This window comes from Vespula pensylvanica, chromosome 8 (assembly GCF_014466175.1).
Source record: "Vespula pensylvanica isolate Volc-1 chromosome 8, ASM1446617v1, whole genome shotgun sequence".
Classification (NCBI taxonomy): domain Eukaryota; kingdom Metazoa; phylum Arthropoda; class Insecta; order Hymenoptera; family Vespidae; genus Vespula; species Vespula pensylvanica.
Window position 1 is genome coordinate 7,973,813 of NC_057692.1, and position 25,239 is coordinate 7,999,051.

The 25,239-nt window shown below is 29.3% G+C and overlaps 5 protein-coding genes across 21 annotated transcripts in view; 3 read left to right on the forward strand and 2 right to left on the reverse strand.

Annotated features, from left to right (window-relative positions):
* The first annotated feature begins 1,297 nt into the window (after positions 1-1,297).
* LOC122631083 lies at positions 1,298-3,667 on the forward strand. Its single transcript, XM_043816321.1, has 6 exons — positions 1,298-1,541; positions 1,656-1,837; positions 1,959-2,016; positions 2,104-2,566; positions 2,647-2,814; positions 2,922-3,667. Exons 1-6 carry the CDS (start codon positions 1,532-1,534, stop codon positions 3,055-3,057), a joined length of 1,017 nt encoding a protein of 338 aa, XP_043672256.1. The 5' UTR covers positions 1,298-1,531; the 3' UTR covers positions 3,058-3,667.
* Positions 3,668-3,760: 93 nt separating this feature from the next.
* LOC122631289 (SET and MYND domain-containing protein 5) lies at positions 3,761-5,750 on the reverse strand. The gene is made up of 5 exons (XM_043816807.1): positions 5,601-5,750; positions 5,108-5,400; positions 4,669-4,984; positions 4,395-4,572; positions 3,761-4,315 (listed from the first exon to the last, which is right to left on the reverse strand). Exons 1-5 carry the CDS (start codon positions 5,643-5,645, stop codon positions 4,002-4,004), a joined length of 1,146 nt encoding a protein of 381 aa, XP_043672742.1. The 5' UTR covers positions 5,646-5,750; the 3' UTR covers positions 3,761-4,001.
* Positions 5,751-5,900: 150 nt separating this feature from the next.
* LOC122631283 (poly(U)-binding-splicing factor half pint) lies at positions 5,901-14,932 on the forward strand. 6 transcript variants are annotated; one of them, XM_043816766.1, is made up of 13 exons: positions 5,951-6,056; positions 6,522-6,576; positions 6,892-7,068; positions 7,914-7,977; positions 8,130-8,179; positions 9,012-9,077; positions 9,309-9,469; positions 10,805-10,863; positions 11,819-12,032; positions 12,603-13,089; positions 13,187-13,398; positions 13,478-13,874; positions 13,956-14,932. In XM_043816766.1, the coding sequence occupies exons 7-13, from the start codon at positions 9,413-9,415 to the stop codon at positions 14,063-14,065; spliced, it is 1,536 nt and encodes a 511-aa protein (XP_043672701.1). In that variant the 5' UTR covers positions 5,951-6,056; positions 6,522-6,576; positions 6,892-7,068; positions 7,914-7,977; positions 8,130-8,179; positions 9,012-9,077; positions 9,309-9,412; the 3' UTR covers positions 14,066-14,932. The 6 variants fall into 6 exon arrangements, with proteins under 6 accessions (XP_043672700.1, XP_043672698.1, XP_043672701.1 ...); XM_043816767.1 differs by lacking the exon at positions 8,130-8,179; XM_043816768.1 differs by lacking the exons at positions 7,914-7,977; positions 8,130-8,179.
* A 10-nt stretch (positions 14,933-14,942) lies between these two features.
* Positions 14,943-16,618, reverse strand: LOC122631296 (NADH dehydrogenase [ubiquinone] 1 alpha subcomplex assembly factor 2). Of its 2 annotated transcripts, none has more exons than XM_043816820.1 (2): positions 16,468-16,618; positions 14,943-15,466 (listed from the first exon to the last, which is right to left on the reverse strand). In XM_043816820.1, exon 2 carries the CDS (start codon positions 15,457-15,459, stop codon positions 14,995-14,997), a length of 465 nt encoding a protein of 154 aa, XP_043672755.1. In that variant the 5' UTR covers positions 15,460-15,466; positions 16,468-16,618; the 3' UTR covers positions 14,943-14,994. The 2 variants fall into 2 exon arrangements, with proteins under 2 accessions (XP_043672755.1, XP_043672756.1); XM_043816821.1 differs by lacking the exon at positions 16,468-16,618 and adding an exon at positions 15,747-16,133.
* A 236-nt stretch (positions 16,619-16,854) lies between these two features.
* LOC122631279 (serine/threonine-protein kinase 10) overlaps positions 16,855-25,239 on the forward strand; it is an 11,497-nt gene continuing 3,112 nt past the window's right edge. For 2 of the 11 annotated variants that reach the window (XR_006327663.1, XM_043816754.1), the window contains exons 1-13: positions 16,855-17,248; positions 18,599-19,172; positions 19,238-19,402; positions 19,479-19,677; positions 19,746-19,876; positions 19,946-20,269; positions 20,460-20,505; positions 20,726-20,781; positions 21,018-21,102; positions 21,191-21,351; positions 21,441-21,970; positions 22,049-22,587; positions 22,674-24,907. Coding sequence is in view for 2 of the 11 variants with exons in the window: in XM_043816754.1 (XP_043672689.1) it covers positions 19,014-19,172; positions 19,238-19,402; positions 19,479-19,677; positions 19,746-19,876; positions 19,946-20,269; positions 20,460-20,505; positions 20,726-20,781; positions 21,018-21,102; positions 21,191-21,351; positions 21,441-21,970; positions 22,049-22,587; positions 22,674-24,907 (4,629 nt within the window). In the remaining 9 variants the exon portion in view is untranslated. Of the gene's footprint in view, positions 17,249-17,274; positions 17,786-17,863; positions 17,987-18,598; positions 19,173-19,237; positions 19,403-19,478; positions 19,678-19,745; positions 19,877-19,945; positions 20,270-20,459; positions 20,506-20,725; positions 20,782-21,017; positions 21,103-21,190; positions 21,352-21,440; positions 21,971-22,048; positions 22,588-22,673; positions 24,908-25,239 lie in introns of those variants that run through there. The other 9 variants (XR_006327664.1, XR_006327668.1, XR_006327665.1 and 6 more) reach the window with 9 other exon arrangements.

A 25,239-nucleotide genomic window follows, 5' to 3' on the forward strand; every position in this document is an offset into this window, starting at 1 on the left:
TAAAAATATGATGTACAAATTTTCAAACTATATAAACTGATAGTTTATTGATCCAAACTACGAAAATTTATCATTACAGTTCGATACCTATAAAAATAAAGCTCAAAAATATGAAAAAGAGAATATCTATGGAAAATATCCATACGCTTTTATAAATTATCTTCCACGCCAATATCTTTTAATCTTGACGTTGTCACGACTCCTTAACAATGTCAATTGGAAATGATTTACTTGGGAATCAATTTATGTATTGGAAGATACTCTATGTTATAAAATACATGCTAATTACCTTATGATGATAAACTTCATTACCATCTCTATACAAACATGAATTCGAAAGAACGTTGATTGGTTGCACGAAGTAAGCGGAACTTTGGACACCCATGCATACGTATGTCATCTTGAGTATATCATACAACTATATGTATAAATAAATATATTAATAGTTATTCAAAAGAAGCTATTGTTAGTTTTATTAATTAATTGCGTAAAATTAAATAATTATTTTCTTACTTGCTAATTCGAATAAATCTTTCTTACATACATGTGTAGCTCCTAGTTTTACAACGTGAGTTAAAACTATATAAAAAATAACTATATAAAGATAATTTAAAAATAAAATAATAAATAAATAATATTTACATCTTAAAAGTTATAAAAAATTATGAAATAAATATTTCCCTATTGTTTTTCGTAAAATATTTCATAAATAGTTATCAAAATATTTTCGTTGTTAAACATTTGTAATCAGGAAATAGGATAATGTGACGTCATATATTCTTTCGAGAGGAAATTCTCCTACAGATAATCCTAAATATTACGAAACTATGTAACATATCGCTATACTATGTATCACACTAACCTTTATATGTGGCGTGTAAGAATAAGAGAGCGAGATTAGACATTTTATCTGAAACAATCTAAGAGAAAGGTTCTATTAAGTAAAATATTACGACTTATACAGATAGGGAATTAATGTGGTTCCTTTTCCCTAGTAATAAACTCACATAAGAATAAAATAAATTTTGAATTCAAAACCATATACATATGTTATCTTAAGAATTTTAAATAAATAATTGATTTAGAATTTTTGTATTCAAAACTGAAATATATACATATTATTATCTTTTTTTATTAATGATATTTGTTCTCTATGTATTTATCCATTTCCATGAAAATGAATTGGCCAATCATAAAAGACGATATAGTGATTTAATATCTACCTTTTTAGCCTCTAGATCTACACATCTATATATCTACATCTCTATATCTACATATCTCTAGATTTACACATAATATATACACGTTTGGTTAAAATAATGATTAAATAAGTTATGAAAAAAATATAATATATAATTGGTTAAATAAATATAGTATAGGATACTCCGCGTGAATAGCCAGTTTGTGTTGTGTAATTAACGAAAACGGATATGGATAATATTATTAAGATAGTGACAATATTATGAAATAAAATATAAATTTTATATTTTTTTATTATTAATAAACATTTGTACTGCTATTTAGTAACATAATGTCAACAGGTTAGTATAAGAGTGATTATAAACTATTGGATTTTCATTTAAATTTATTCAACTTTTAAACTTTACTATAAACATTGAAGAGGTTAGTATGAGAAGTTAATATTTCAATTACAGAAAATACGAGAAAACAACGGATCGTAAATATTCTCCGTAAATTTAAATTTGAAGAATTAGAAGATGCTGTACTACCAGTTTTTCCAGAGACAACGTGGAATCATGTGAGGTCTCAGTTGATAAAACAACATGAAAGTTTTACAACTGTAAAAGTTGCTGCTGTTTTAGAAAAAATAATAATTGTAATTTTTAATCATTTTATTTAGTTATATATAATCATTTTTATTTAGTTATATATAAATATATCTACGTATTATAATATTTACTATTAAGCATTATATTTTTTTAATACTTTTTTTAAAGGATAGCAATATACGAGAAAAAGAATTAAGACAACGATTAATGAAATTAGAATTAATTGGTAAATCTTATACTTTTTTGTTTTTCTTTTATTAAATTTAAATAATTTTAATCATTTTAATTTTTGTTATTTTTTACTATTTTTTAGACATAAGTAGACATAAACGAAAACAATGGTTTACTTATAGTGTATCAGGCTCTAATAATGAACCTCTTCATATTGGGACTGCAGATTTTAAACAAAGTGTAAAAGAAAAACTTAATAAAAAAGGATTACGGTCTACGAAAGTAGAAGTTGATGCCATAGTTTTTAATGGTATATTGTATTTAAGTATAAAATATATAAAGAAAGATAATGTAAAAGTCCCAACAAATTATTTTGCTTTATTCTTGGACCAAAAGTATTTATTTTCTGCCAAAAAAGATTCCTCAAAACAATTCTTAGATGCCATAACACATTGTATGGGCTATAATAAACACAAAAGTATTGATTTAAAAGGTAAAGATCTTATGTCATTAATAAGATTACTTCGACTACGTATGCAAGGTGCTTTAAGTGCAGCAGATATCATAAATACAACAACATATCGAGATGCTCAACCTATAATTAGGTAATTATTTACATTTTTAAAAGACTATTGTGTTCTCAGAATTTTATATTAAATTAGTATTATTATTACTTATATTTTAGAGATACAGGTGTAGATTATACACAAGAAAAACACAGGAGAAATTTTACAGAAAACTGTTTTGGTATAAAACCACCAACATTAGATACACTTGTTGTTAGGGGACCAAATAGTTCTGTTAGTGATAGAGAAATAGCATCACGATTAACAAATGATATTATTCAAGTAGGGTAAGTTTTTATATAAAAATATAATGTTACTAACTAAAAACTGTCTTATACATAAAATGTATCTATTCAGTAACTAATACTGAAGTATTAAAATATATTTTTTTTAGGTGGGAATTTCGTAGCGAAAATGTAATTATGTTTTTAACAACTTTATTTGAAAGAGGAATACTTCTTGCTCCTTTACCTCCTTATATTTCAAATCTTATGTCAATGGGAAGGAACGTGTTGACCCTTGAGGAGTAACAGTTTTGTAATATTTAAAAAAATTAAATGATATTCATAATATTGTTTTATAATATATCATTTTCAATTACAATACTATGAAATTAAAAAATACAAAAGAAATAAAATATTATAAGCTATATAAATATAATACAACAAAGTAATAAATAATTTTTAATAAGTTATACTTTTAAAAATATAAAAAATAATATTTAAATTTAATACTGAATGACAAATCTCAGACAGTTCAAGTTTGTATAAAATTATAATTAATATTGACAGTGCAAATTATTCATAACATCATTTTACATATCAATTATTTATCATTGTAGCATTTAAATATTTTTTTCACTTTACATCAAAAAATATTCTGTACAAATAAAGCTTATTTTTATCGCAATTTGTATATTTACCATAGAGATACAAATGAATACACAAAACATAACGATATAAAAGAATAAAATTTCATTACTTGTTTTTTAAGCCTTGTTTTTCTAAAGAAGATTAAATTCAGTCAACAAGATTTTGTTTATATTAAATATTTTGTTGGTGAATGTAACACATCTTGATAAGTATGTGGTATTAATTTTGATATGTAGAACGTTTAAATAAATTTGCACTAATAAAAAAAACTATAGATAACTAGAGATTTTATCTTTATTTTTAAATTTATTTTGAGAATATATTCATACATTCTTATTACTTCATAAATTAATACTTTTTTATTAATATAATCTATGATTCATTGTCATTATTAATTTGATATTAAAGTCGATTTAAATGTAAAAATGAGTGGTATGTACTATTTATAATATATGTTACAGTGGATTGATTATTTGCAGATGTTAATGACTTAAATAATTTTAAAGCACCATATAATATGTGTTAGAAAATAATTGATATTTTAATATCAATTATATTAATATGTCAACATAGCTATAAATAATATAATCAATATATCGTGATTACATATATTCGTCATCATCAGATGTTTCATCAGGATCTCCAGCCTGTGATTGACATCTTTCGCAAGAACAAATAAACAAGTACAAAGAACTTAAAGCTTTTTGTCTAGAGTGTCTACTTCTTATAAGTTCACAGTCTTCAAGATAACTTATAGAAATTTCTTCTCCAGGTTGAATATCACGAATAGCTTTTAATACTAAGGTATTATTTGAATAAGGAAATTCAACAACTGCATTTGATAAACAGCTATGATTTACTGTTGATTGAAGGACATAGAGTCCAGAACCTTCATTATTCAGAAATGAACCAACCACTGAGAAAAAATAATATTATATTATAATCTGTATAAATTACTTAAGTTTATTAGGAAATATAATTCTTATTGTACATACCTTCTTCCATATCATCATAAAGTCTATCAATAAATTTATCCACATGTATTCTTTCATCTTCAGGTAATTCTAAAACATTAACATTCTTCACCCAACGAGCAAATGCACTTGTTCCAATTCCTTGACCATTAGTACCTACTAAAGCTAACAAACTTCTAAATCCTTCTGGTGTAAACCACTATAAATACATATAAACTTAGAATTAAGTAATATTTTAATATTATTTATATATGAAATATAATATTATTTATGTATGAATATTTTTACTACATACATTCGATGTATAATCATTATTTAATGCCTTCTGTAACATCTGTCTTAATACATCAATCTGTCCAATAAATTTTTCACCTAATAGATTATGTGCTATTTCATGAGTGTCATTTACAGTACGATGACAAAATTGAGAAAAAGTTTGCAAAATATCTCCTTGATCAGAAGTTTGTATAACAACAGCAATCATTCTAGCTAATAACATTATCGTTGCTGTTTCAGGTGGATAATGCATTTGTTTCCATGTTTCATTTAATTGTAACAATGGATGATCTTCATTTTTATTCCTTGATTGTAAACATAATACTTTATGATATCTAAAAAACTATGTACATGTTATACCAATTTAATTAAGAATCAAAAATAATTAAAAATTATTATATATACAAAATTATGATCAATGTTAATAGAATATATAAATAATGTAAAAATGTAATTACCTTTCCAATGCTTCTTTTTGACATTCGTTGCTACAATATTTTGTTCCACAAGCAGAACATTCTGTAACCAAATTTTTTTCCGTTTCACAACATTCCATATGTGGCAGAATTATATCTGGTTTACTAGTTAGTCTACGAGCATTTTCTTCGGCAGTTTCTAAAGGTTTTAAACAATTATCACATGCCAAATATCCATATTCTGCATTCCAAGAAAATTGACAACACACTATTGGCTTTTCTTCAAATATTATGCTGCCTTCTTTGTAAACACGTGTTGCGAAAAGACCTTTTCCCTTTTATATTTCATGAAAATATTACAAATTGTTGATAAACAAAAATGTGTTGAATTTATTTTCCTCATATAAATTATTTATTATATATTTTCAATATTCATATATATATATATATGTATACATATATATATATAAATATACGCAAATGGAAAACGATTATCAAGCAAAAATACGAAATTATTGAAAATACTGTCTTTTACCTTTTCATTATCGATTATTCTCACTTGGAAACCGTCTGTATCCATGATAGTATAATTTTTTATCAATTATTTCTTGTTTTTCTATGTTTTACGTCCTAACCCATAAACGCATGTCCTCTCCATTGGAAAAGTACTACGTAAGTCAAATTGTCTTTGAAAAAGATTTCATAAAAGAATTATATATGATAATAATGAACATAGAGGATTATTTATAATGTTATTTATAAATTATAAAATTTATACGACTATAATTACTTGCAATAGAAAATATTTAATAGTTTAAACTTTAAAATAGGATAGCATACATGTATCTTCCTTGTGCAACTTCCGTAGAGGACAGAGCTTCGGGTGTGAGCCAGTTAATCAGTATCGCGTGCGATTTATTAGTGTAGCGGATTCAAAAATACATTTTATTTCTCTAGATTGAAAAGGATAATGAACGGAACAATGGCCATGGTAAATATATAATTAAATTTAATTATACGCAATACAATGTTTTGATAATAGGAAGAAAAAGTGAAGTATCGAACAACTATGGCCGTTGCAAAAGAGTTTAGATTTCCTACATATCTCCGATCTTAGAAGATATACGAATAATTTGATCTCGTCAAAATTTTTATATTTTTGGTCATATATAAATACATATATTATTTATGTATAAATATTAATTAATTCCTTGAAATATCTAATGATTTATGTTTATATTACTGATCTTTTCACGATATTAATCTTTCGTCTTTGCAATGCTTCTTGCTTTTACGCTAGTCTAATTAGTAGATTATAATTATCTTTATGATATATATATTTTTTTTATTTCAGTTAATTTATTTGCGTATTAAATGTATTACACATTGATAAATAGGGTAAATATATATTAAGAAAAGATATTAATTCTTGTATTTTTATTATTTGTTTGTGCAGGCACCAACTTCACAAAATAATATGGAACCACCAAGCAAGAAGTCTAGAGTTGAAGGTATATTGCTAAAGCAGCCAAATAGCTGTATCTCCATAATCACTAAGAAATCATACACATATATGTATGTGTGGAAAACGTGGTATATACACAAACGACAGGAGGTGTAATTTTTAAACAAAAAGGGAATGACGAAGGAAAATACTTTTATCACATTTACTTAGGGCAATCAGGTGCTAGCTTTCTCTTAAATGCTGGCAAATTGTAGCAGTCAAGTGGTCTATTGCAGTTTCAGAATAAATTTTGATAGGTTAGGGTTCTAGATGATCGTTGGCCCTAAATAAAACTAATGTATGGTTGTCCTTCTGTTCTGAGATGTTACAGCGGAGAGACAGTACAGAATCTGTGGCCTACGACTGAGCTGTGATCATGAGCGTGCGCCAAACAAAGAAAGAGAACGCTACATTCGTTGAACAGAACAAATCAGAGTTTTGCAAACTCCCACTCACACAGCATCAATCGAGTACCATATATGATGCATACTTTAGATAGGTCAGCATATTAGGGTAGTCCTTTCTATGATCCTAATTATGAGTCTCATATATCTCTATAAAGTCCAATATATTTAAATAAGTATCGTGCTTAATAATGTTGGTGTTATAGATATAATCGTATTATTTTAAATATCTATATCTATGATACTAAGAATTAGAAGAGATCTTATGCAAATGAAGTGGAATTATAAAATAATACATGCATACAACGACAGAACCACGTAAAGTAGTAAAAGTAGTGTCTTAATTTTATATTTTTGTTATACAAATACTGCTGATATATTACAGATAGGAAGGATTGATATGTATTTAAGAGACTTGTAATTAAGATGAGCAATGGCGATATTTATCTTTCTCAAGATGTTTATTAAATGATATAAATTTATTAAAACAGGAAATTAAAAGGTAAGTTTATGAGGTTGAGAAGATATATATCATGATCAGGGTGATTAGAAAATTAGGAAAAGACTTCAATAGTCTAAATGAAAGATATATGCAGTCAGGCTGTAAGATTATTATATATGTTTCATTTAGTTACACACACACAATCTACTTTTATAATTCTATACTAAATACTAAGCCTAAGTGCTAGTAGTATTATTTAAATTCATAAAAATTCTTATAGGATGTATAATTGTCTTGTATATTCTTAACTTTCTAAAATAATGATCGTGTATTTATTTAGTTTTTTCATATCTGTTTGAAAACAGAACATAGTTGTGCAATCGCCATTGCTATACAAAAAGGTTAGGATTAATTGCGAGATAGGTTGAACGAGGCAAAATCTAAGAAAATGGCGCAGAAAATGCACTGAGAGTGTTCTCCTTTGCTTTGTGCTTGCAGATATGTGCATCGCCTCAATCTCGGATAATTTGCGCGCAACCGTCATTGCTCAGCCCAGAATACGGTTAGCTGTAAATCAAACAATTGAACAAAGTTAACAATTTTAATTCACGAAATTGCAAATTAAAAAAAAAAATAAATAAATAAAAATAAAAAATAAAAAAGAACGGAGAAATCTTAACAAAACGTTTCAACGTGTTCTGATTTCTGTTTCAGAGACTAGCAGACCAAATTGGTTATGATCGTATAAAACGAAAGTATCTAATGTAATTATAAGTGGTTTGATGTTTTGAGGCTGATATTTAAATTAGCAATTAAAATTATTCAAACTTCAACTGAATTTGGCTTGTGAAATATTTTTAAAAAGTTTACATTAAAATAACTTCTACTTACATTTTTGTAGACTATTAAACAATTACTGCAAAAGATTTCATGACTGATTTAAAAACTATACAGTGCACTTTCATTTTTTCTGATAGTTAGGCGAAGGAGAATTCTGTTTCTCCATTCTTAATGCATCTGTGTATATATATACATATATATACACACATATTTAAAAAACACTGTTTTAAACAGTTGTTGTATTGCGTATATTTTGACTATTTTAATTCTTTTGAACTTACAGTTTGGAGGAAGATCCTATGGCGGGAATTGCTGTACAATATTATTACTTATTATGGTTCCTTTAGTTAATTGTGATGTTAAACAGAACTTAATAGAAGACTATTTTGAATGTCTTAATTAGTTCAATTGTTATAAAACAGTAACTTCATAATATTTTACATAAAGATATCTAAGACTTTTGACTACCACAAATCTATTTATTATCGTTATTTTCTAAATCAAATAATAGTTTCTAATCAAATAATAGGTTAATATAATATAAAAATTGAAATATTGAAAACAAAACTGACAAAAATTTATTTCACAAAGTTAGAATAGAAAAATAAAAATTTGATTACTAAGATAATACCTCTACCTTCACAAAAATATAAACGGTATATTAATGTCTCATAAATGTGCAATGTGATGGTGGAAGTAATGACAATAAGTATCCATGATAGTATAATTTTTTTCTAATACCAAATTTTTTTGTAGGGAACGCAACAGACTTCTTGCCAGGCCCTATATATGACCTTAATCAAATAGGTCAAGTTGTAGCCGGTATGTATAGTCATGATATGATATATAAATGTTTTATTTATAACTGCTTTGAATGATGTAAATAAAATTTGTGTGACATTTAATTTTCAATCATTTCAACTAAAGTTATATTGGAATGATAAAATATTAGTGGACTTATAGCTGATAAGATCTGAAATAATTTTGTATTTAATTAATTTATAATCAATTAAAATACAATTTGTAATATAGTTTTTTATATATTGTGCTCAGGTCCTGGTGCAAAATACCTTACATTACCTGGCATCTTAGGTGCCGGACTACCAAAAATTACATCTGAACAGCAAGATACAGTGAATAGAGCGAAGAAATATGCCATGGAACAAAGCATCAAGATGGTTCTCATGAAACAAACATTAGCTCATCAACAACAGGTAATTCTTTCCTATAAGACTAATAAGCTTTACTCGCCTAACATGTATTTTGTATTCAATTGTGCATTTTTATATCGAAGAAAATAGTTATTGCATTGTAATAAAATTAAGAGAAAAACCTACAAAATTCTTTATAAAAATTGATGTAGAAGTTGTAAGTATCTTTTTATTAATATATTTTATAATAATTTGCATAACAGCATTTTATTATATACGTTACTTTTTTAAGAATATTTGACATAATATTAAATATAGAATGCACAATGGAATAAATTTAACATATACACTTATAGAGTCAGAAACAATTTTGGGTCACTTTTATGAATTTTTATTTACTGTTGAATGTTCAAAAATAATACATGTAAATATATAATGTTGTTTCCTCTATTTAGCTCTTTGCCAATGTTACGAAATTAAAAAACAAAGATTGTTTAGTATGTATTAGTTTTGCAATTTATATTTGTCCTTATAAAATTAGCTCGCCCCGCCGAGTCATAATAAATTTCTATTGCTATTATATTTTACCTGTGTTCGTTAAACATGCGAGTAAAGTGAATCATAAGAAATAAAAAACGAACACTGGAACCTCACTCTGATCGGTTAATTTTTTCTCCCCGCAGAAGAATAAGTTGGTCCTGCGGCAGCAAGTTTTATTGCTAATGTGCAGGTTAGTGTCAACCAAGTCAAGACAGAAACAATACGAATCCGCCTAACGATCAAACACTCCTAAACGTTTCCCTGAGTTGCTACCATATGAGAAGGTTAGATATCTTGAAATAGTAGTCGGCGGGAGCAGAGCTGTACCAGCGCGAGGAGGACATGTTTTTGAGCATGAATCTGTGGATGATTTCAGAAAGTTAATAAATATACCCTTCTGAGCTCAACTATTCTTTCTTTTATAGCATTTATACTTCATTTTATCATATAAAATATAATTTGACTATTTAATCTATTCACTATAAATTACTAGTCATTTTTATTGCAATGTCGATTAATAAGTGATCTTTATGGGATGGAAAATAATGTGTTTGTGGCATCATATATCAATTGTTACAGTTTTCTCTTTGAAAGATATATATTTTTCATCTTTTCTCTTTTCAAGTAATTTTTTAATTGCACATTTCTACAACACAAATTCTTTTGTAATTTTAATAAACTTTATTCATCTATTACAATTATATATAAAATGCTCAATGCATATACAAAAGGAGTAGTAGTTGAGCAAAGAAGTTAGAGTGGTAAAAGAGCTTGGGGGATATTTGAAATGTGATTGAAAGATGGTGTATGTAAGGGGGAGGGATATCAATAGAAGGCCTATGGTCCTTTGTGTTGCAGCAAATGGCTAGTCAACGGAATCAGGTGCAGAGACAGCAGGCTCTCGCCCTCATGTGCAGGTTTGTTTGTTCTTTGCCTTAGCCCTCCAAATTTTGTCCTCAAACCTGGCCATCGTAGTTCAAGATATCACATCCAACATTTTCAGTTACTGTTGCATCTTATGCTCAGATAAATACTTATAGTTTTGTTAAAAGAAAACTATTAATATTTAACGTTAGTTAAAAGCTTTTATAACATTAACAATGATTAGTTAAGTTTTATATTTGTTCATTTTGATCTTATATCATTTCATAAATATTATGGTTCAGTATAAGATTAGAATTTGTTATATATAAATGCGTGCGTACATTTACAACATACATACACAATTCGCTCACACATATACACATATTTTATTTTACTCTTATTATACGTTTTAAATCATAAAGCAATTTTGTTCATTCTGTTAGCATGCTAGGAAATGTATATTTCATTTCCTGCTGATTAGTTTCAATCTATATAAGTTATTGTACATAAACATAATGAGTTTATACTTTTTTTTGTATATAAGTTCTATACTAGTATACATAATAATTTTATTGCTTAATTTAAAAAATAATACAATCATTGAAAATTATTTATATTCTATTATTTTTCCAGAAAGCATTAAAAATATTTTAAAGAATTGTTCAAATTTATACAGCATAACAATGTAACAGTTCATCATAATCAATGCATCCTTAAAATCATTTATTTTTAAATTACAATATTCATTTTTTTTTTATATGTTTAATTTGCTGTATAAATTTGTTGTTTTAAAGAAACGGAAAATATTTCTTTAGTCTAATGGATAGAGAAAGAATAATTTGTTTCATTAATACTTCCATTATGAGATATATTAAAAATATGTTTAATAAAAAGAAAATAGAATTAATATTAATTATATGTTACAATTAGATATAAATGATAAAATTATAGTATTACATTTTATTTTATTTATAAATTATAAATTGATATATTATTCCTACATAACAGGGTATACGTAGGCAGCATCAGCTTCGAATTGAAAGAGGACACAATCAGACAAGCATTTTTACCCTTTGGACCAATCAAGTCTATCAACATGTCTTGGGATCCTGTTACGCAGAAACATAAAGGATTTGCATTCGTCGAATATGAGATACCTGAAGCTGCACAACTTGCTTTAGAACAAATGAATGGTGTCATGATTGGTGGACGCAACATCAAGGTAGCGGGACGTACCTATATAACGAATTTCCTGTCCCCCAGCAATCCTATCATCCCGCCGGAGGTCGGCAAATTTTTATTTTGTTTCACAAATTATAATCGATTGAACTGCATCGTTATATTAGAATGCCGTTCGATCGAAATCCTAATATATTGGTCTGTCTTATTTTTTTTTCTTTTCCACTTCATTCATATTTGGCATATTTAGATAACAAAGAAATTTTAATATATTTTACTCCATAGATAAATATATATCGAATTCCATTATATTCCTCTTTTTTATTCCTGTTAATTATTTTTATAGTTAAAGATAATTTATTCCTCTTTTTAAAATTGTGATTTTCTAAATAACAGTTTTATTATTAATAGTACATCTTTCTTATCCTCTCTTTATATAATTTTGACAGTTAAGAAACTTTAGAAATTTTTAAAAATGTAATCATAAAATCTGCTATATTGGAGCAATATGAACATATTCATTTTTACAACTAAAATTTATATAGAAGTATATGTATGATATCATGTTATAACACATATCATAGAATACATTCGTATTTATTGATTTTTTCAGGTAGTGGGAAGACCATCCAATATGCCTCAAGCTCAATCAGTAATCGATGAAATTACAGAAGAAAGCAAACATTACAATCGTATTTATATTGCATCCATACATCATGATTTGACAGAAGATGATATAAAATCTGTCTTCGAAGCTTTTGGACCTATCACATATTGTAAATTAGCACAAGGCAGTTCACCACATAGGCATAAAGGCTATGGCTTTATTGAATATGAAACGATGCAAGCAGCTTTAGAAGCAATAGCATCTATGAATTTGTTTGATTTGGGTGGACAGTACCTAAGAGTTGGTAGAGCTATTACTCCACCAAATGCTTTGATGGGGCCACCAAGTGGAACTAGTATGATGCCAACAGCTGCCGCAGTAGCTGCTGCTGCAGCTACAGCAAAAATACAAGCTATGGATGCAGTAGCAAGCAATGCTGTAGCACTTGGATTGACCAAACTTGGAGCAACTGCACCACCGATCTTGAATCAAGGTATTATTTATATAATATTTATTATATTTACATACACTAGAGTTATAATCTATTTTCATTTCTAATCATATTTATTTTCTTTTGTGATTTATTATAGCTTTACCAGGAATAGTACGACCAACGATTGCACCCGCAACAATAATGGCACCACCAACTGTTGCAACTGTTGCACCAGTTATACCGCCTCCAGGTATTGCCATACCACAAACCTTAACTCGCCCACCTGCAATTATACAACCAATTCCTGGACAACCAGTTATTATACCACCTCGAGCTGTTGTTGCTCCTGCCATCGTAGGAACTCCAGTTGTACGTTTTTTTCATAAATATTATGTAATGTACTATAAATATTATTTTATCGAAAACATTCTTTAATTTCTATTTGTAGATACCAGTAGTAACAACAACAGCAAATTCTGATATTATGAGACGAGCGCAAGAGCAAGCAGCACATCAGAAACAACAAGAAGAATTACAGAAAAAATTATTAGAAGAAACCGAACCACAAACATTACAACAGCAAGAAAATATGTCTATTAAAGGACAGAGTGCTCGACATCTCGTTATGCAAAAACTTATGCGTAAAGTAGAATCTCGTGTTGTCATTCTACGAAATATGGTGGCTCCTGAAGATATCGATGAGAGTCTAAAAGAAGAAATTCAAGACGAATGCTCTAAATTTGGTGTTGTCGAACGTGTTATTATTTATAATGAGCGACAATCTGAAGATGACGAAGATGCTGAAGTTATTGTGAAAATTTTTGTCGAATTTTCGCAAATGAGCGGTAAGATTATTCCTTTAATATTATTATATTATTATCATATATCGTAATATAATAATATATATGTATATATGTTTATTATAGAAGCCGAACGAGCAAGGGATTCTTTAAACGGTCGTTATTTTGGTGGGAGATTGGTGAAAGGAGAGTTATATGATCAAGCTTTGTTTGATAATAGTGATTTTTCTGGTTGATGAGTGCACTCTCCATTATACATTTATATATTAAATTCCATCAATTTCTACCACATGGAAGAATTTGTATTTGATGTTGACTGATAGTTTGTATTTGAACAAACTTCGGGATATTATTTATTACAAGCTCTCACAATTATCAATTGAGTGTCGCATTGATATTCAAAGCAGATACAATTGATTTGTCATTTTAATATCTTGAGAAGTAAGGTTCATTTCATGCGTTCACAATACCTGATAATATAAGTAATAGTATTTTAAAAACATTGGAGTTCACATTCAGAGTAAAGTTCATTCATTAAAGAGACTAATTATACTACGATTTAATATACACTTATAGGGCGTAAATAGATTTCTGTAATAATCAAACAAAATACATTGTTTTTTTATTTCATTTTACTTTAAATTACATCTACTGCAAAGTATTATGCAAAAATGAAAATTGTGTTAACTTGATAAACACTGGACAAATATATTACTCATAAGCACTTGAATTTTAAAACTGTAAAGTACAAGTCATCGTAGTATCCGAATTTTTCTATTCGAGTTGGTTTATTTACAAAAATACTCTGGAAAAGATCAAAGGGTATTTCTTTTTATATAACATTAACTATTTGTAAATTGAACATCTTGCAGTTGTAGCGCTAAAATTTATAATTTTTTTTTGTCATGAAATGACTGATTTATAGATGAAAATATATGTAAATAGATAATAGAGAATAATAATAAATTGTTTTACACATAGTATTCCTGTAAAATCAATAGTGCACACATTAATTTTCAAAATGGAAAAGAACTAATACTACAAGATGTATATATATGAAGGTTTTATTGGCTACAAATATAAAGAATGTGTTATAACCATAACACAAGTGTATATTCTTTTTTTATTTTTTATTTACCTACATACATTTATTATTAACAACAAGCTATTTTGGTTTTAACTTAGATTTTAATTCAGCTAATTTATTTGTAGTACTGTATTCCTCATAGGTAGGAAAGCTTTCATATCCATGTTTTTCAACAGGTATATCAGTTTTCTTCAAAGCTTCTATTTCCTTTTTAGAAGCTTCTAATTTTTCAGCTGCATTCAATTTTTTAGTTACTTGAATTTTATAATTTGTCTCAATTTCTGTAAAAGTTGGTGGTTCCTTCCTACGGTGTCTCAACCAAGCTTCCCACTCTGCAGGTATTTCTTGTTCAAAATCATCGTTTATAGCTTCAAAATATCGAGAAGGTCTTTTTTTTTTAGATGTGGGATTTATTGATACTTCATAATATTTAGTTCCAAAATAATCTTCTCCCATCAACTTTGGTCTATTAATGGTAGGTCTAATTGATGCTAAAAAATCTCTAAATATCATTCGGAATAGACCACGCTGCTTTCCAGACATCTTGTTTCTATGTATAAAATAAATAAATTGGGACCATTTTAATTTTCATTTAATAAATAATGAAATAAAATGTCATAGATTTAAAAATTTTTAATTCAATTTTTTGAAATTTTCATTATTATAAAGTACATAACCTATAACTTCATATTCTCATATATGAATTTAAATTGATAGGAATAAATTGAAATGTTGTAGTTTAATAGTATTATATTATTTCGTAAGTATTTATTTTTTTCATTTATTATAAAATATGATTCATTTGTTGGAAACAAAAAGACGATACTTACAATATGATACATCGATCATTCCATATACAGCATTAAATAGTACAATTACGTTTCGAAAGCAATGTTAATATATATTTACGAATATATGATAGAACTTGTAGGAATCTTTTCTAATTTTAATATTTAAGCAAACAAAAAGTGCAAATTTGTTATTGTCATTTAATTGAATTATTAAAAACAAGAGGTTTCTGTTGCTATTGCTAATGGATTTCATCAATCATCATTCAATTTTTAAAAGTATTTTAAATAATATTAATATTTTTAATAATTTGAATAGAGTATTTGACTTTTTGAAACAAAACAAAAGAACTCTTCGGATTTACGCGGGTATTACAAAAAAAAGGTAAATGTATAAATTAAAGATTAACAGTTCTCTCTTGAAATAGTTTTCTATGTATAACAATAATAACAACAATAACAATAACAATAATAATAAAAAATAATAATAATAATAACAATATATTTATTATAATACTAAATAAAAATGAATCTCGCAACAAAAATGTTTCTCTCGTAGAGAAATGAAAATAATTTTCTTCGGTTAACAGCAATACGCGGATTATGGCTTAAAATGTCTAATAAGATTAGGTTCATACAAGGCTTCGATGGGAACGACATTCGCAACATCGATATCCCGTAATTCAATAAACTGTATTCAGTAAGTAATTCAATAAACTAAATTCAAAAAACTAAATTCTTAGAAATGCTTCATTTTTATTACTTGTAATGTTTCGGGTTTCCAGCGATCTGTTTATCTTGGTTAAAAAATTTCTTCACCGATCGTTTTATAAATCACATGCGACAAAGAGACAGAATAAGAGAAGAAACGTGAAGTTCGATTCGGAAAATCGTGAAAACCATAATAGTTATCGAAAAGCTATTTCGATTAATCGTTCGATTATGAGACGCTAACGTCAGATTTAAAGATAAAAAAGACGTCATATATATATATATATACACACACACACATAATATATATATATATACAGTTTTTCTAGGTTTATTTGGTAACGATTATACCGGGGGGATGAAAAGATTTGTCGCATTGCGAATGCAAGAAAGACACGAAGAAGGGATTGGTGGGGGAAGCGCGTGGAACGGTGCCGCCCTTGCCGATTGGTTACGTCACTTCCAGGCATGATGGAGTGTCGTGTGTGATGTGCGTGTGCTGAAAATGGCCGCGTATATCGAGGTCTTCTGAGTTTACTGATCCACGGCCGATAGCTTTGCACGCTTTACTTTATCTATTACACGTTAGTGTAATCTCTAACAAGACCTGTTGATACATGTCAAATTCGAAGGAATGATTGTCGTGGTTTTTTACGTTAAGGTTTAACAAATATTTGCGCGTTTACAAAGAGAGATATCATTCGTGTACATGGAACTTGTTTCCTTGGATCTTCGAGTCGTGAAAGAAGGAAGGTGAGAGACGGAGGACGTACTGCATATTTTCATCCCACGAACGTGTTCTCCTTCTGTTAACTTCGATGGTCAACCATACCGTGAGTTAGAAAATTTGTCGAATCTATAAGAAAAACGAAATTATTTTCTTAGAATTCTTTCCCTCTCGTTTCGGCCGAACGATCGGCAAAAATGTGTACGATAGATCGAGATTGGAATTTCCTTTGGATTTTACGAACACGAACGATTTACGTTCCTTATTTTCATAGAATCCGATGAAATACGTCGTAGGTGTTTCCAACCAAAGGAATGTCTAGTTTCTATTCGAATGTATTTTAATCATACTCGTTTAATAATATCATTTTTCTGCGATCTAAATCATTCTGTGAAATGAGATTCGAGTATCGAGGATGGTGGAGAAAGTGCATTCACTGTACGATGGCGGCCAGGCATGACCGAATCCTGCTTGTCAAAATTGTGTCAACCGCGTGACCGCCGAACGATAGCACCTGCCCAATTGTTTTTGATTAATAGAGCGTTTGAAAGTGAACGATACGTATGTTTCTTCTCTTCCGTCATATCGTACGTGTCATCTCGATCGTGTATATATTTATATACCAACGATGATCGAATGTGCGGTAACTGTTTCTTTCTTTTTCTCTTTCTTTCTGTCTGTATCTCTCTCTCTCTCTCTCTCTCTCTCTCTCTCTCTCTCTCTCTCTCTCTTTCTCTTTTTTCTTCTCTTTGGTCCCTTCCCTCCTTCTCTTTCTTAACGCGATAATTAGTGCGAACAGAGATGAGTAAAACCACGGGATCTTTACGGAAGTACACTGTGTTCGGTGATAAAACTTTTTTTTTTTTACATTTCCGTAATATCTAACATGATTTTCGATCGTTAACGAGGAAGAATTTTGACGTGATTCTCTTTTCTCTTTTTTTATTCTTTTCCCTTTCCAAGCAAACGTTCATTCTTACTTTATACACGTTTAAATGGCTTTTGAGTGTAATAATTATTTTATTAAAAACACGTTGAGATAATTCTAGAGAAACTGTGTTTCTGTATGAATATGTATTGCCATATGTAATAATACGTGTGTTCATTTATTAGCTTGTGCTTTATTTAATAATAATAGAAGAATCTGCTATTTGTATTTGAAAAGGAAAACATCATTCTAAGATTTTCTTTGACCTTAATAAGCCTTGCATTCAACGATTAATATCGTTCTGATACCATTTATCAGTATAATATTTATCTAGTGTAATAAAGGAGAGAGAAGGAGAGAAACTTGCTTTCTTATCTGCATTTTTATGTGGAAGTATTTTATATAGGATTGTAGTAAGATGTTACGTTATCACAGATCGTTGTTTTAAGAATATATATAAAAAAAAAAAAATGATATTATAATTGAATGTATTAGAAATAATATATTCTGTTTTCATTTGTGTTTCAGAAACTGCTACATTTTAATAATGGGTTGCATTTTCAATGTGGATATTTATATTAGTTTATATCAAGGTAGTCATTAATAAATGAGCGAAATTATAGTTTATCAAGATGCGGGAGAGGTCTGTTATGATCCCCTGGTATCCAGTGGGGATCTAAATTAAACAATATAGCAAAAAAATAAATTGTTTGCTATATAAATCAAGATGAAAATGGAAGTAAAATCATAATGTTCAGTCTTCAAAGAAATGAAATCTTTATGTACTGAGTGAGAATTATACTTTCATGCGATATTTGTATTAAACTTTTTGTGATCATAATATACATAATTTATGTACCAAGTATTTGAACTGTGTATAGACATAATGTAATTACAGTGCGAGTTAAGTTTTTATACAAGTGTGTTGATAAAGAAAGTCACTATGTCGTTTTTATCGAATTTAAAGAAAGCATTCCACTTCGGTGGCAATGATGCAAAAAAGAAAAAGTTATATAATAATATTAAAATGGATTGTAATCCAGAAGAATTCTGGGAAATGGTTGGTGAGCTAGGAGATGGGGCATTTGGAAAAGTTTACAAGGTAAACTATAGCATAGAGGTTATTTATTTTATATATTATTTTTTTAATTTTATAATTATTTGTAGGCACAACATAAACAAACTCATCAATTGGCTGCTGCAAAGATGTGTGCATTGGAAGGAGAAGATGATCTTAGCGATTTCATGATTGAAATTGATATTTTGTCTGAATGTAAACATCCAAATGTTGTTGAATTACATGAAGCATACTTTATAGAAGGCAAATTATGGGTAGGTATATTTAACATCTCTAATTAATATATAAAGGAAGTATTATTTTATTTTAATAATAACATAATTTCCGCAGATGTTGATTGAATACTGTGATGGTGGTGCTGTAGATTCTATTATGGTGGAGTTGGAGAAAGCACTGACAGAACCTCAAATATCATATGTGTGTCAACATATGGTAAAGGGTCTGGCATTCTTACACAAATCCAAAGTTATTCATAGGGATTTAAAAGCAGGGAATGTTTTGTTAACAATGGCGGGAGGTGTCAAACTTGGTAATAATATAATTGTTTTGAATCTGAAGTACAACTATAATGAAGAATACAATGCATTTATTTTATAGCCGATTTTGGGGTATCTGCAAAAAATAAGCATACATTACAGAAACATGATACATTCATTGGTACACCTTACTGGATGGCACCAGAAGTTGTATTATGCGAAACATTTAGAGATAATCCTTATGATTTCAAAGTAAGTAACATTAATTGATACTTTTACTATTATTTCATATAACTCAATGAAATTTTGCATTTACTTTAGGTGGACATTTGGTCCCTTGGCATAACTCTTATAGAGTTTGCGCAAATGGAGCCACCAAATCATGAAATGTCTCCAATGCGTGTGTTACTTAAGATACAAAAAAGTGATCCACCAAAGCTTGATCAACCTGGCAAATGGAGCAAGGAGTTCAATGATTTTATTGCAAAAGCGCTTATAAAAGATCCAACATCACGACCTACAGCCGACGAATTATTAAGACATCCATTTATAAATCGAAATTTAGATTCTAAACCAATAAGGGACTTATTGCTTGAATATAAAGCTGATGTTGTTGAAGAGGAACTTGTTGACGAAGAAGCTGAGGTAAGATATGTTTTAATATGTAAAGGATTATCACTACTTGATAAGATATACTTAAATTTACGTATTTATGTAATTATTATATACTGTAAAATATCTTTTCTGGACCCAAAAAATTTTATAACAAAGTAAAAAAATTTTTTTCTGGACAAGCATAATAAAACTATATTTTTACATGCTTACGTTATATTAGAAGACCAAAAAAGCAAAAAAACACAGAGAACAGTATCAGCGTATTGGTAAGCTGCTTTTAAGTGATAAATATATGTGTATACATACAATTTTTTGCTAATATTTATTTTTTGACGATATTTTTAAATAATTTCGATAGCAAATTATATTGTAGAATTTATTAGTTTTACACGAAAACATACTTATATTTTTTTGACATTTTTACATATTTATACATTTCATATATTTACATTTTGATAAATGTGCTGGTTTAATTTAAAATATTTGGCTGTGCATGCGGCTCTCCTGGGCCTCGCCAGCCCCATCATCCCTGTACTTGTCAGGTTAGTAGTTTCAATAATAGAGTGTCTATATTAATTTCTCCATTATTCCTCACATGATTTTATGCATAGTGAATTCATTGAATATGAAAAATTGTAAATATCACAATTGTTTATACTATGTTGACTTTCGTGTAGTTTTGGTACGTAGAAAATGACATCGTTTATATTTACGATACATTTGATAAAAAATATATTTAATACTGTAAGCAAATATATATGTATGAATTTTTTTATAGGAGCAGCGTACATCTCAGCTTCCTTTGGAATTGGAACAACTCGGAGATGACTCTGCATCTATGCGCAGTGATGGCGATGTTAAAGGTAACATATTATTTGTATATATTATAAGAAATAATATTTATATAAAATTTACATATGTCGATATACATACATATATCATCTCATGCAGTTACTGAGAAAGAAAATCTTACTCCGTTACCTGTATCCACGAAAAAAGAGGATAGTCATAAACGGGAGATGAATAGAGATGGCGAGAAAGAAGATAGAAATAAGAAATTGCGTAAAACTGAATCTAAAGAAAATATGCACGCATTAAACGAGAAAAAACAGGTAAGAAAATTATTAGATATATGAGATTTTATTAAGATAAACAAAAAAAAAAAAAAGAAAATATTTTATCATTTTCAATTCATCTTTAGGCACCAAAACCTCCAGCTACAGCTGAAAATAACGAGCGTAGGATATCTAGAGATAAAGGTCCTGCGCCTCCACCTCCGTCTGTTCGCCAAGACAACAAAAATGATGAAAAAGAGAATTGTGCCGATCTGGCAAACAAATCTAGTGCCATGGAATCGTTAGGTCAAAATAAAGTTAAGGATGATAAACAACAAGATCGTAATTTATTATCATCGCAATCGGTAGGAGTAGACATGGAACAGCAAAAACCAAATACTAAAGATCAGATAAAGATAGGACCCTCAAATAAGAACGATGAGTTAGACAACGTAGATAAAACTAATACAACAGAAACTGTTGATAAAGCGCTATTTGCCTTGAGTAAATCTAAAAGTATCGAAGGAAAACAAAAATTAACGGATAATGTAAATATATTAACCAAAAAATCAAGTTTGGATGAAAACCGAAAGTCAGCTCCTATCAAGCCAAGTTCGTCGGATGAATGGGTAAAGCCAATGTATAACAAACAATCTTCACTCGAAGAGAAGAATAGGTATTTATGATTATTTTGAATGAAGCAATATAACGTTAAAGTTTATGGATGATCCAACTAATTTTATTTTCATTGCAGGTTCCAATCAGAAGCTTCGATGGAGGAACAACGCAAACATGAAAAATATTTAATTGAAGATAATCTGAAAAATTTGGAACAAAAACGAAAGTCTGTAGAAGATAAATTGAATGCGGTCTTAGAAAAACGTATTTCTATGGATACGCAAAAAAGGATAAGTACTACGTCGATTGAAACATTAAAGCATGCGTCTGATATAACGAGCGTTACGTTGTCAGAAAAAAATAGTATGAAAGCAAGCTCTACGGAGAATATTAAGACAGATTATGGTCTGAATAAAGTCGAAAATATTTTGACCAGTCATAGCGAAGGTTCTTCTAGAAATGATTCTTTAGAAAACTTTTCTGACGATTTTGAAGGTAAACATCAGAGAACCAAATGGTTAAATAAGGAACACAGATTAAAAGGAGATAATAAAGAGGATAAAAATTATGAGCGTCAAAGTTCTGCCGTTAATGTATCTGTAATAACTTCGACACCCATCAGAAGCAGAAGTACATCTCGAAGGAGTAGTGCAGATAACATAGTTGTTATTACTGGTAAAGTACTATTTAAATACATTTTTAATCTTTAATTGTGAGTCATTCCAAAACATATTTTTTGTTTGTTTGTTTTGTTATATCAGGTAAATCTCAAAACGAACAAGAGGTACGTTCCAATAGATCAACCGTTCGCATTACAGCTGATTCTCCAGATCCATCTAATAGTCTTGCAAGTAACGTGAGTCAAGTTACCGTTGTCACTACACATCCTCCAGTGTTAGTAGACGCAACAGCTACAACTCCTTTACTACGACGTTCTTCTCCTACCTCGGAGGTAGTTATCGTTGCAAACGAAACAAATAAAACTCAAGTTAACGAAAATTCGACCGACGAGGACGGTTTCCCTAGTCTGGATAGTTTGGAATATACTCCACAGGAACAACCTATTATTCTTATGGATACTTCCAAACGTGTTGGTAAAAAGTTAGACGAGTCTGAAGTTATTATCGTCAGTCCTATTGTTGACGAATTACAAGATACTAGTCATGTCTCTGTTGTTACCGTTGGCGACGATGGAGAACGAGTAAAAGATTCATCGATAAGTAATAAACATAACGTCGTTAGAACTGGTTCTTCGCACAGCAATTTAAGTTCGATCGAACAGATAAGTTCGAAGAGCGATAGTGGCGATGAAATTAGCAAGACGTCAATGGCAGTTGCAGGAGCTACTACCGAAATTATGGATCTCAATGACGTTGAAAGAAATTCAAAGAAGATGAATGGTTTAATCAAAAGTGAAAGGTCCATTGGTCATCGTATTGAAGACAGAGTCGTAACATCGACGAAACAAAAAGATGATTATGTAAAAAGTTCGAAAGAGAAACGTGTCTCACCGGATAGTTTTGAAGGGTCAAGGTCACAGAGTGATTCAGGATCAACCAGATCGCATACACCTAGTAAGAGTATTGATCGTTCCGACGCCGAATCGATTTCTACGACGATAAGTCAAGATAGTCGAGGTTCGAATAAAGAAAATCATTTATCTCACGTTCAGTCTACGGAAGGTGAGGAGGAAGTTGTCCTACGTCGAAAATCTGATTATAATCGGGATGTATCGCGAACACCTAGAACGAAGGAAGACATACAAATGATGAATTTGAAGAAGAAAACGAGGAAACGTACTAGGAAATTCGAAATCGATGGTGTTGTTGTTACAACAACAACATCGAAGGTTATATATGGTGATGATGAAAATGGTAAGGTCTATGACGATCAAATATTCCGGAAACAAGAATTACGTGAATTAAAGATGTTACAAAAGATGGAACAAAAACAGTTTCAAGATCTATCACAAAAATCGCAATTTAACAAAGATCAACAAGAGAAACGATTTGAACAGGAAAGACAATTGTTGGAACGTGGTGCTGAAGGAGATTTAGAAACGCTCGCTAGACAACAAAGACAACAAATCGAACGTGCAGAAGCTCAACAAGAAGCCGATCTTAGATTGGCATCGAAAAAGATTCGTAGCGAACAAGAGAGAGAATTGAAACAATTCCGTGAAGGTTTGAAACAGGAATTGCGATTACTCAAACAGGAGGTTGATTTAATGCCTAAAGAAAAAAGAAAGGGAGCTTTTAAGGTAAGGAAGGAAAAGCTTGAGGCTGAACACGAGGAAAGAGAAAAGCTTTTCTTGGAAAAACTTAATGAAAGTCACGAAATGTCATTACGAAGATTATCGGATAGTCATCGTGAAAAAATTGCTTTAATGGAGAGACAGTTTCTACAACAGAAGCAGCAATTGATGAGAGCTCGAGAAGCAGCTATTTGGGAACTAGAAGAACGACAGATACACGAAAGACAACAATTGTTGAAGAGACAACTCAAGGATATTTTCTTCTTGCAGCGACATCAGATGCTGATTAGACATGAAAAGGAATTGGAACAAATGAAAAGAATGAATCAGAGAAAGGAAGATGAATTGATAAAACGTCAAACGGTAGAACGTAGAAACTTGCCTAAAAGGATTCGAAACGAAATGAAAGCGCGTGAAATGATGTTTAGGGAGTCCATGAGAATTTCAATGTCTTCCGCGATTGCGTCGGATCCTGAAGCTGAAAGAGAAAAATTGAAGAAGTTCCAAGAGAATGAGAAAAAGAGGTATAGAGCTGAACAACAACGATTTGAGTTGAAGCATTCGCGGCAACTTGAAGAAGTTAGAGCTCAGAGTGATGCTACCATTAAGGAATTGGAGCAACTACAAAATGAAAAGAGAAAAATGCTGATGGAGCATGAGACATTGAAGTTAAAAGAACAAGAAGAAGCGTATGGCAAAGAGCTTCGGGAATGGAAGGCACAATTGAAACCAAGAAAACAGGTAATCATTAAATAGTATTATTTTGTTAATGTTACATGAATAAGTGAGTGTAATCTTATATCAATAATCTAAGTTGTTCAATTCTGGTCATTCTTCTTTGCTTCTACTATTAATTTTCAAACTATTTGCTTATTTACTGTATGATTCCTAAAGACTATTTTTTCCTTTTATTATTTCTGCTTTTATCAAATTTGACTCCTAAATACGATTTCCGAATTTAAAATAAAATTCATTTGGTCGACTTATAAATGTAAAATAAAAAATGACAAGATGTAGATTATATATATATATATATATATATATATATATATATATATATATATATGATGTAT